At 44.0% G+C, this 12,393-nt stretch overlaps 1 protein-coding gene across 2 annotated transcripts in view; it reads right to left on the reverse strand.

Moving 5' to 3' along the window:
* Positions 1–12,393, reverse strand: part of hmgxb3 (HMG box domain containing 3) — a 59,727-nt gene that overhangs the window by 20,571 nt on the left and 26,763 nt on the right. Inside the window, exons 18-20 of one of the 2 annotated variants that reach the window (XM_088343891.1) lie at positions 11,216–11,335; positions 10,931–11,140; positions 8,404–8,883 (exon numbers count right to left, since the gene is read on the reverse strand). In XM_088343891.1, the coding sequence (XP_088200017.1) occupies positions 8,416–8,883; positions 10,931–11,140; positions 11,216–11,335 (798 nt within the window). In that variant the 3' untranslated portion in view covers positions 8,404–8,415. Of the gene's footprint in view, positions 1–8,282; positions 8,884–10,930; positions 11,141–11,215; positions 11,336–12,393 lie in introns of those variants that run through there. The other variant, XM_088343890.1, reaches the window with a different exon arrangement.

The raw sequence follows: 12,393 nt of genomic DNA on the forward strand, positions 1-12,393 counted from the left end.
CCCCACTGCGTATCGAACGGACTGTGAAGAACGACGACCTCGCGTCGTCGAAAACAAGCAAACTGCGTATACGAGCGCCTCAGACAAGCTAGGACTTCTTCCCCGATCACTTTAATGGAGCCGTCTGTTTTTCGTACCTCCCCCTTCGGCGTGTCGGATGGACTGTGAAGAAGGCGAAGAAGGAGGATGTTGTTTTTGCCCTCCGCTTTGGTCACAGTCTTGTGACAGCGAGCATGTGATGGTGTCCCATCCCTTTTCTGCAGGTTCTGAAATGCTGTACATCTTTTTTAGCGAGACGGTGTGAATGTTTTTGTAGAGCGTTTTTGTGATTTTTTTTTTTTGTCAACGAAAGTTAAACACATAGTGATACCTCGGTACTCAAAACACTACCCTAACCGCAGTAAACAAAAACTGAAAAAGCTGAAAACATCTGTTGCAGTACAGGCGCCGCCAGGCTATGCTTGCCCAAGACACACCACAGGATGTATACCATCTTAGCGGTTAAGGCACAGCTGTCAAACAGGCGGCCTGAAGGGCAAGTCAAGGCCTGCTAAGGGATTGAATCCGGTCCGTGAGACAACACTCAGAGAAGCGCAAGAGAAAAACAAGCTGCAGGTTGAAATATGTTAATTTGATGTTGCCAAAGCCAGGTGCCTCCAACAAAGACACTGTGCTTGTATCTCTCTCTCTCTGTCTCTTCTCTCTCTTGTTCCTCTTTGTCTCTTTCTCCCACCGTGTCGTTATACCTTCTTTTGCTCTCTCTCTTTTTTTCTCTCTTTCTATCTTGCTTTAACCTCCTCTCTTTCTCCCCTTTTCTCTTCTTCTCTTTTCTCTCCTTCTCTTTTCTCTCTATTTTTCTTTGGATATCTTTCTTTCTCTTCCCCTCTCTCACTATTTCTCTTTGTATCTGTTTTGTTTCTCACAATCTCTCTTTCTGTCTCTCTCTCACTTTCCCCCTCTCTCTCTCTCTCTCTCTCTCTCTCAACCTCTTTTACGCTAACTTCCTTTTTTCCTTTTCTCTTTCTTTCCCTGTCTCTCACTAATTCTCTTTTTATCTGTTTTGTTTCTCACATTTTCTCTCGCTCCCTCTTTTCCACCCCTTTTTCTCTCCCACTCTGTCTCTTTTTCTCTCCCTTTGTTGCTATTTGTTTCTTTCTCTCTCTGTGTCTTTTTAACTTCTTTTGTTCTAATTTCCTTTTTTCCTTTTCTCTCTTTTCTCTTTCTCTCTCCCTACGCTTTGCGCTTTCTTTTCTCTTTTCTCTCCTTCTGTCTTTCTATTTCTCTTTGGATTTCTTTCTTCCTCTCTCACGACCTTTTATCTTTTGTTTCTCTCTCTCGCTCTCTTTCTTTGTCCCGCCCTCTCTCCTTTTCCCTCCCTCTTTCTCTTATTTCTTTCTCTTGAATCTAGTAGTCCGGCCCCCGACAGAATGTTTGTTCTATGGCGTGGCCCCCGAGTTAGAATGACTTTGACACCCCTGGGTGAAGGGATCCGTGAACTGTGATTCAAAAGAAAATTCCAAACTCCGACAAAGCCGAAAATAGCCGTAGAAAGTATTTTCTTTCTACGGTACTGGAACAAAAATTGTTAACTTGAACATAACATGTCCTAAGTTTTTCCGCGGCATCAGGACCAAAAATCGGGCCGAGAACACAGTTCAACTCAAAAAAATGAGCTGAACTAATGGGTTTCAAACCAAACATTCGAGTCATTTTGCCACAGTATGCGAGCAAAAATTTGGAGGTCGAGGAAAACTGCTGATCGACCCAAGATTTCATGTCCCTTTTTCTACCGTTTTAGAACAAAAATCGTATATAAACCACAGCTGAACTCAGACGGACTAAAGTGGTGTACGACCCCAAAATTTGAGAAATTTTTGCTGCAATATTCAAATAAAAAATCGTAACTAGAACACACCTTATTGTTCGACCCATTTTTGACAAAGGTGAAAACAGATAAACGATTGGTCAAACCAAAATCAACAGTATTTCAACAAAAATCCTAACTCGAGCACAGCTGAAGGAATTGATTTCGGCCCAAAAATAGGAGACATTTTTGCAGCAATATTCAAATGAAAAATCGTAGCTAGAACATACCTTGGTGTTCGACCCATTTTTGGTGCGGAAAATTCAAAACTTGGACAAAGGTGAAAATAAACGGATAAACGATTGGTCAAACCAAAATCAACAGTATTTCAACAAAAATCGTAAGTCGAATACAGCTGAAGGAATTGTTTTCCGCCCAAAAGTTTGAGTCATTTTTGCTGCAATATTCAAATACAAAATCGTAGCTAGAACACACTTGAACAAATTGCTGTTTGACCCATTTCTGGTGCGGTATTCCAAATACAAAATCGGAACTCGGACAAACCTGGACAAAGCCAAACAAAACTACATTCTGCTCAAAAGTACGAGTCATTTTTGCTGCTAAATTCAAACGAAAAATCGGAAGCCGAACACAGCTGAGCATATCGGTTTTGACGCAAAAATCACAGTCATTTTTGGGTTAAGGGATTTGCGAGATTCGAAATTTGGACGAAGCTGAAAACAGACGGATAAACGATTGGTCCAACCAAAATCAACAATTTCAACAAAAATCCTAACTCGAACACAGCTGAACGAATTGTTTTCCGCCCAAAAGTTTGAGTAATGTTTACTGCAGTATTCAAGCAAAAATTCGGAACTAAAACAAAACCGAACACTAAAATTTCAAGTTATTTTCCTGCGGGATTCGAACACAAGACAAATTGTTGTTGAACCCAAAACTTCGACCGAAAGATCTCGGGTAATTAGAATGACATAACGAACTTAAACGCAGCCCAACCAGTTGGAGTAGGACCCAAATATCGGAGTCCTTTTTGGCGCGATACTCAAACAAACTACCGGAACTCGAACAAACCCCAACACAGCCCAACAAATTGGTGTTCAACTAAAAAATTCCAGGAAATTTCGCTGCAGTATTTGTACAAAAATTCAGAATCTGAACACAGCCAAACATAGCCCAACAAATTGGTGTTCAACTCAAAAAGTTTCGGTAAATTTCGCTGCAGTACTAGAACAAAAAAATCAGAACACAGCCAAACATAGCCCAACAACATAGCCCAAAAAATTGGTGTTTAACTCAAAAAGTTTCAGTAAATTTTGCTGCAGTATTAGTACAAAAAATCGGAACGTGAATACAGCCAACACAGGCGATTGTGCTAATTATGGACTACGGACACCTAAAGTTGATTGATTGGTTGTATCCCTTAAGCACTAGGGTAGTAGGGGCACCATTTCCTGTGGTGTGTCTTGGGCAAGTATGGCCTGGTGGCACCCATCCCTCTCCAGGCCAACATGTGTTTCCAAACAGTCTCAGCAACAGCAAACCTTTCGCGTGTTAGGCGAATGTGCTAACCACTGCACTACAGAAACAAAAAGCTGGTTATATCCATTAACCACTAGGGTAGTAGGGACACCATTTCCTGTGGTGTGTCTTGGGCAAGTACAGCCTGGTTGCACCCAAGCCTCTCCACACCAACATGTTTCCAACCGAATATGCTAACCAATGTACTACAGAAACACGTGAATTGGTCGGTTGGATCCCTTTAAGCACAAGTGTAGTAGGGACACCATTCCCTGTGGTGTATCTTGGGCAAGTACAGCCTGGTTGCACCCAAGCCTCTCCACACCAACATATATGTTTCCAACCGATCTCAAACCGCAAACCTTTTGCGTGTTAGGTGAATGTGCTAACCACTGCACTACAGAAACAAAAAGTTGGTTATATCCATTAACCACTAGGGTAATAGGGACACCATTCCCTGTGGTGTGTCTTGGGCAAGTACAGCCCGGTGGCGCCCATCCCTCTCCAGGCCAACAAATGTTTCCAGTACCGCGGTATCCCCTGTATCCTTGACTTTGAAACCAGATGTAGCAGTCAGCCTCCACTGCCAAGAGTATGATCGAAAACAACTAAGATAACCGCCAGTGGCAGCCATCTTGAGTGAGATTTTTCTGATGATGTAAATTTCTATTTCCTGTGCCCAGAAGTATGGATTGTTGTTTTAGCATTTTGTGCAAAGCGAGGATCTCTTTGATTCTCATTGAAGCTTTATCGTGAAAGTCCGGATTGACATTTACAGATATTGACGCGACTTCAGGTTGAATCCGTTCCGAGACGTTTTTTGCATGATTTCAATGCTTTTTTTATATGCTTAAAACATAATAAAGTCATCATTTCAATACAATGTTGGGAACTAAATATCAAAATGTAGCGTTTAGCATATTGTTGAAAATGAGATATCTGCGCACTTGTTTCTTGAGGGAAAAGACGAACAGGAAGCTGACATTTCCACACGGGAGCAGATTTCATTTCTGGAACAGCTTAACTAAGTGTACTCCATCTAAAATGGCCGAATTAGTGTCGTTGGGAAGCCATCTTCTGAAGTTTTTTAACTCTCTTCTTATTGGCCCACGTCTCCCCGCAAGATAGTGTGCCGGCTCCTCCCATGGGCGTGCCAATGAAGCCCTCCCTGGGCGTTGCAATTTCTGGAATACTCAAAACAACACCGAGCGTTTCTACCTCATCAGGGCCTTTCTGGGTCACCAGCCTCTGGATGTGCTGATTATCTTATCAGCCGCACGTCCCGTTCCCGCCGTTCCCGTAAACAACATTTTCCAGCAGGGTGCCCTGACCTCACACCACAGCCCAGCCAGTGAATATCTTTTGCATTAAATGTAATTTGTATTCGATCGTATAAAATCCTTTATAGTCCAATGTATAAAATCCTTCAACAACATCACATTCTTTCCAGATTAATAGCATTACTGTTATGTAGTCAATGAGTACCAATACCACTTTTGATACACAATCCTGACCGAAAACAAATTTTCAACATGAAATGAAGTTTTTGTTCCTTACGAATGACTGTAATCCCTTATTTATCGCGAATAATGGGAACCACAACCCTCTGCAATATGAAAAAATCTGCTGGGCCCTGCTCGCAGCAATAGTCGACCAGGGATAAGGGATTGCGGCCGCACGTATGCTGTTCATTTGAGATGGAAATAATTGAAAAAAGAGATGCCGCACATGACACAAACTTGCTCTCTCATCCCCCACTCTCAGCAGTAGTCCCTAGGGAATAATGGATCGCGATCGAAACAGCGAAGTTCATTATAATCATGGCCACCACAGGTGCTGTTCATTTTAGGTGGAAATAATTGAAAAAAGAGCCGACGCACATGACCCAAACTTGCTCTCTTATCCCCCGCCCTCAGCAGTAGTCACTAGGGGATAATGGATCGCGGCCAAAACTGTGCATTTCATTATAATTGCGGCCACATGGGTTCTGCCCATTTGAGGTGGAGTTAATTGAAAAAAGAGCCACTGCACATGACACAATTTGCTCTCTTATCCCCCGTTCTCAGCAGTAGTTACTAGGGGATAATGGATCGCGGCCAAAACTGTGCATTTCATTATAATTGCGGCCACATGGGTGCTGCCCATTTGAGGTGGAGTTAATTGAAAAAAGAGCCACTGCACATGACACAATTTGCTCTCTTATCCCCCGCTCTCAGCAGTAGTTACTAGGGGATAATAGATCGCAACCAAAACAGTGCAGTTCATTATAGGTGGGCCACAATACCACGCTTCAGCGGCCTGAACCGAAAAAAAAACCTCTCAACAATAGTTGACCATGGATAGTGGATCAAAGCCATGACAGTGCATTTAATTCAAGGCAAGCCAGAACGCTGCATTTCTGGACCAAAGTGCTTTGTAATGGTCTTCTCTCATAGCAAAATGAGAACTGGAATAATGGATCTCGGCTGCACGAGTACAGTTCATTTACGGGGGAAATACATTAATGCCAAAAAAGAAGAGGACGGTCTCGCCAAAAGTGCGCTCTGCAGGGCCTCACTTCTGGCACTATAGGATTGGTGATAATGGATCGTGACATTTAGGCAAAAAAGAGTTACTATGCCTGACAAAAATGCATGGTGGAATATTTTTCTCTATGCACCGAGACCCCGAAGTAGCGAGGGATTACAGTATATTCGTATATAAAATACCTTACTCCAAACACATCCCCACTAACCTTTTTCAGCCACAGACTCTGCCAAAACCACGAACGTCGAAAGTCTCACAATTTGGTTTAGACAAATGGAAAGAATGGATGAAGGTCGCTTGACTAGATGAGTATGTAATACAGAAGAGGTGGGAAATAGAATGAGAAGACCCAGATATGCTTGGATAGAAGGATAGTTAAGAAAGACTGATATGGACGCATATGATGCAGAGGGGGTAAACCAGTCTATGCTGATTACTGGTTGCATGGAACAGCAACTCCTCCCTTGTTGTGCTGTGGGGCTAACGTTCCGTGTCAGGTTGGGAAGAGCGAATGGGAATGAATGTTATGGTCAATGTGAGGTGTGTTTTTCACTCAAGCCACTAGGGCGGGGGTGTCAAACTGGTTCGCTCTGAACGAGGGAGTGGGACTCCCGTGGCGAGTGGCGGAGTTGGGAACGGAAAAACGGGTCAGTAGCCAGGACAGGAGAGCAAAAACGTGGTCGGAAACGAGTCGAAAGCCAGGACGGGAAAGTAGACGTGGTCAGGATCAAAAACGGTTCCAATCCGGGGGACGGACAGGAGCAAAAAACAGGTGGCAGTCAGGGTTGAAAACAGCTTGCCTAGAGTAAACTGAGGTTTGCAGACGGACTGACAACAGGGGACAGATAGACGTGGGTTTAAATAGTGACAGGGAGCCAATCAGAGTCCGAGGCTGTTAGCGCCAAAGGAGCGGGCTCTCTTATCTCTCTCTCCTTTTCACTCTTTCACTCTTGCTTTTTCCATTCTTTCTTACTCCCTTTTTTTCTTTCTATCTCTTTTTATCTTACTCTCTCTCCCTCTTCTCTTTTCTCTCGTTTCATTCTCTTTCTCTCTTCTTTCTACTTATAAAAAATAACCTGGTAATAACAAACCGTAGTAACATTGTAAGTAGTACAAGATAAGTTATTTTAAATTTTTTTAGAAATTCCTATCAAAGTAAGTGCTTTTGCGCTAATAAGTAGCAAAAAAGTAACTCGACGCTTGAAAAAAGTTGGAGAAGTGATAAGCGTTATTTTGTAGTATAATGTCTTGGGTAAGTAAGAAGTGTCTGAAATACGTGATAAAAAGTAAGCGGCCACCAGGGGGCAGACCACTCTGAACATTTCCCTGCCCAGCCATAAACTTGCCTGCCCCATCTTTCAAAACCTGAAACACAAAAAGAATATATAACAGAACAACATTTTAAAATGAAGTTTATTAGAAATCTACTTAGAACATTCATTGCATGTTTATGACATGGCTGTTTTCCATCTGCCATCGGTATGTACCTGTAGTTTCTCGTCTTCATTCATACAAGCCACGTGAACTCCTCTTTCCGCGATGCTTTTAATGTATGCTTACGTTTTGTAGCGTCATAAATGTTGTTAGCTTCTTTTGAATCTTTCTTCTGGGGCGGAGGTTTTGGCTTAATTCCTAACCACTTCCTAATTTTTCTTGTGTTTTCGGTGCGTCTGCTACAAGCCACGTGAACTCCTCTTTCCACGATGCCTTTAATGCATGTTTACGTTTTGTAGCATCATAAATGTTGTTAGCTTCTTTTGAATCTTTCTTCTGGGGCGCAGGTTTTGGCTCGATTCCTAACCACTTCTCCATTTTACTTGTGTTGTCGGTGCGTCTACTTTGGAAAATGATATGCAAATGCACGACCTTAGAACGCTCGGGAAAGTCCGGAATCAAGAAGTTATTCTACGAAGGCTTTATTGTGGAGTAAAAAGTAGAAACATTTGGAAAGTGCGTGACTGATAGGGCTTTGGCCGGGTCAGGGCGTCTCCAACTATTTGCTGAACTGATAAGAATTTGTCTGGGTCAGGGCAACTCGAATCGAGCGCCCCACTAGAGAAAAACAACATCGCTGACCGAAGACAGTATAAATGCCACTGTTGCCTGGATAACTGAATGTTTGGATGAAATAAACAACGTGTCCCCTCTCATTTCAATTCTCTCTGCTCCTTTGTGTATATTTTGGGGCGGGGCCGATGGACGTCCTGCTCCGAAAGCTTCTGATTGGCTGCCGAGTATGCAAATTGCTCAACGAACCGAAATTCTGACATTTCCCAACCGGACGAAGATTTCGAAATCGGAATAAAGCAAACGTTTGATTTGGAAAAAAAAAAGTTGTCGGCCCCGCGGGCGGACACGTTGTGTAAGTTGTACGCCCGACGTAAAAGATGGGCGTCCGGGCAGACCTTATTTCAAAACCTTTTTTCGTTTCAGGCGATTCGTTCATTCGGTGATGCGACATTTGTTGTAACCTGACCGAAGAGTAAAAAAAAAAAAAGAAATACAAATAAATACAGCCGGATCAGAAAAGTTACCCTCGACCGCTTTCACCGAGGCAGGAGTTCGTTGTCCGTCTCCGTCCCTCGTTGGGGTTCCTCCGTCTCGGTTATCTCCTCCCTCAACTGTTTCACCTTCGCCACTCCCAGTCGGTACATGGCATCCCGGACGATGACTTCTCCGGCCCGGCAGGTTTTGGCCACCGCCTCGATCTGCCGGTTGACGATATCTCGACTGCGGAGGAAATCCAGCAGACGGTTGTACAGGTAGTATTGCGCGGGGTTGTTGGAACGCACGATTTGGTCTTCCTGCTCCGTTTGGGTCACGCTGCCGCTCAGGTAATCCAGGTCTTTGCACAAAGACAGGGAGTGGTGTTCCGGAGGGTCTGTTTTGGGGGTCGGGGGCTGCGCCAGCCAACGAGAGGAGGACTTAGTCAGGGGGTGGATTCCCTGCTGGTCCGCCGTGGTGGACACCTCGGCGTCGTACGGCTTCTCCTGTAGCTCGGGGTATGACACGTACTGAAGGGGAGAAAACCCACAAACTACATTTAAATTTCAAGTGATTCGGTACACATTTTCCGTGGCCAAATTCAAGCACTTTCTAAAAAAAATGTTTTCCATTACCTCCTGAAGGATTTGATACATTTGACTATAAAGGATTTTATACGATTGAATACAAGTTAGGGCAGCACGGCGGCGCAGTGGTTAGCGCTTGTGCGGCACAGTTCATGTCATGGTCAACCTGTTGTGGGTTCAAATCCAGCTCCAGACTTCCTGTGCGGAGTTTGTATGTTCTCCCCGTGCTTGCGTGGGTTTCCTCCGGGCACTCCGGTTTCCTCCCACGTTCCAAAAACATGCATTTCAGGTGAATTGGCCGGTCCAAATTGTCCCTAGGTGTGAATGAGCGAATGCGTTGTCTGTCCCTGTGTGCCCTGCGATTGGCTGGCAACCAGTTCAGGGTGTCCCCTGCCCACTGCCCGGAGATGGCTGGGATGGGCTCCCGCCCCCCCACGACCCTAATGAGGATAAGCGGTACGGCTGATGAGATGAGATGAGATGAATACAAGTTACCGTAAATTGCGGACTATAAGCCGCTCCTTTTTCCCCTAACTTTCAACCCTGCGGCTTATTCAGTGATGCGGCCAATTTATGTCATTTTTCTAACGGTTGCTAGCGACGCTCGTGTGTTGCTACCATTAACTGCCCTGTCAAACTATATTATTATTATTAAAGCTTTGAAAACTCTCTCGGTGTACCGTCTTTCTTTGTAAATATGTGTAACCCATGTATAATATGTATTTGCAACTGTATATTTTTGTAATGTATTTATTTTAGACAATTATTCTGATATGTTTTGCACGGGTGAATGAAAAAGGAGGGACGGAACAAACGCGGGGTGCCAAGTTTAAGTGGGGACCGCTAAATGTGAGGGACACACAAGGAAAGAAGAGGGGGTCAAAAGTTGGTTAAAGAAAAAGGAGTTGCGTGAGTAAATGTGTTCATCTGATATATTTTTCCCACCCTTACCTTTGGAAATATACACTTTTTTCCTTGGATTACTTTCAAAGGGACCCGGACTCTGCAGGTCTGCATCAAACTTTAAGTACCGGTATCATTTTCCGTTCATTTTGGCGGCTGTGATTTTTGGACTGTGGACTTTAATGAAAGACATTTAGTTTCAATCGTGGGACTTGAAGTCGGGTTTGGGTTAATTTTGTGTTTCTGTTACATTTTTAAATGTGGGCGCATGCGGCTTATATACAGGTGCGGCTTGTGTATGTGCAAAATCGTTTTTCCTCTTAAAATGTGGTGGGTGCGGCTTATAATCAGGTGCGCTCCATAGTCCGGAATTTACGGTACATTTCTTGAGTGCAATGAAGATTTTCAACGAGTAGGCTTAAGTTCAATGAGTGAAAGTTCAGGGTACCCTGGTCTGGTAGGAAATATTGTTTACAGGAATGGCGTGAATGGGACGTGAGGCTAATAAGATAATCAGCGCATCCAGACGCGGAGGGACCCTGATTCGTGTGTACCTGGGAAAACAACGTGAGTCAATGATACAATACAGTATTTTAGTACTGGATTCATTAATAATGGGTGATGCTAAAGGGAGAGGCAAAAACATGATAACCATGGAAACGTAGCTTGCGAGTGTCCAGAACTATGAAGAAGGCGCACAAACTACCACTCGTGCCAAGTGTAACCAATTGACGATCGTGACTATTATTATAAATAGGGAGGCGAGTAAATCTTCCAAGTGAATTGAAATAGTCAAATAATAAAACATTTCAAGGTATATGCCTAAATATCCCTAAATCCATATGAGGAAAAACAGAATGTATATTTCCCCACAAATTGCCAAAGTATCAGAATGAGACTACAACGGCAGATGCAGATCGATCTCTTGATACATGGCCCCATTCATTCTTTCATTTACAAAGATCAGTCCTCCTGGGCCCTTTGCAGAAAGCCCCAAAGAATGATGTTTCCACCTCCATGCTTCACACTGGGTAAAGTGATATTTTTTCCCCCCCCGGTTCTACCAATTTCCTAACTAAACGCTCACCTCCGGCTTCTCAAAAGGTTCCGAAAAGCAACCCTGGTTCCTGCCCCACATGCGGGCGGCCATTTCCGGATAGCGCATGTCGGTACAAAGGGCCACTTGTCGAGCGCAGTCCCCCACGTAGACCGGGGGCCAGTATCGGGAAGACACCAGAAGGTCCACGTGGTCCCGGGCCGTCTCGCTTCTCACCAAGTATTTGGAAGCGCAAACCACCTGATAAGAAAACGGCCATACTTCTTTTACCGAGGGATAATGGGTTACGCGTCCCGAAAGACGGATTTGTTTTACCTTGTGAGGGCAGACCTTGGACAGCTTGCCCGCGGTGAGGTTCGGAAGGGGTTCGGGGCCGGTAGCGAGACCGTTGTGAACCAGTGAAAACATGGAGGTCAACGAAGTGAGCAGGTCCTTCTAACGGGGACAGAAAAGGAAGCATTGCGGTCACTAAAGTTACCCAGGTCGACATTACAGTAGACCCCCGGGTAGGCCTGGGCGATAAAACGATGAATATTTTTTTTTTATTATCATTTTTTTCTTTTGAAACCATATTTTGCTTTTATGGCTCTAAAAGGTTCCTGACCCTTGTTATAGAGTAATTCAGTTACAGTGGAACCTGGGTTTTCGAACGCCTCTCAGTTCAAACAAATCGGTTCTCGACCAAAAATTTCGAGAAATTCTTTTCGTTCAAAAAAATCGGAGTTCCAACGCCGGTACGCTAGGGTGCGACGCTGAGCGGCGTACGGGTGTAGATGGCCCCCACCCCTCCTGAAGAACTGTTATGACGTGCGCGCGCACTTCTTTTTGCTTTCGCTTTAGATATCGGTGAACGGAGTGTTTTAGCCCCTAATTATGCCTCGGAAGAAGGTCGGTGCAAGCAGCAAAGTTGCTACAGGTGAAAAAAGAAAAGTAGTGTGCACAACTATTGCATTTAAGAAAGAAATAAGAGCAAAATATGAAGAAGGTGTGCGAGTTTCCCTTCTTTCGAGGGAATAGAGCATGGCTTCTGCAGACCTTCACAAAGGTAAGAAATCCTATTCATAATTCTTTTCTTTATCCTTTAACCGCTCACCACTTTTTGTGGAGACCCAGGTGCTAAATGACGTGTAAACGACCTGATTTTTTTTATTTTCACACGTTCATGTTAACGTCATCTTTCGTACTGAAGATGATGCTAACGCGAACGTACAATTAGCCTGGGTTAGCTTCATGTTTACGTTCGTGGTAAACATTCAGGGTGTTGGAACGGATTTAAACGATTTTACATTACCGTATTTTCGGCACTATAAGGCGCACCGGGTTATAGGGCCCACCCCGAAAAAATAGTTTTTGGTCCTATTTTTGACATACATAAGGCGCACCGGATTATAAGGCGCTACAATGGGAACGTGGACAAAACAGTCAGATGGTTCAGTCCAACTTCTTACCCCCTTAACATTCCCAAAGCTTGCAAAGACGCAAATACGTGTCGA

This window comes from Urocampus carinirostris, chromosome 9 (genome assembly GCF_059441175.1).
Source record: "Urocampus carinirostris isolate Australia breed hairy pipefish chromosome 9, RoL_Ucar_1.0, whole genome shotgun sequence".
Classification (NCBI taxonomy): Eukaryota; Metazoa; Chordata; class Actinopteri; order Syngnathiformes; family Syngnathidae; genus Urocampus; species Urocampus carinirostris.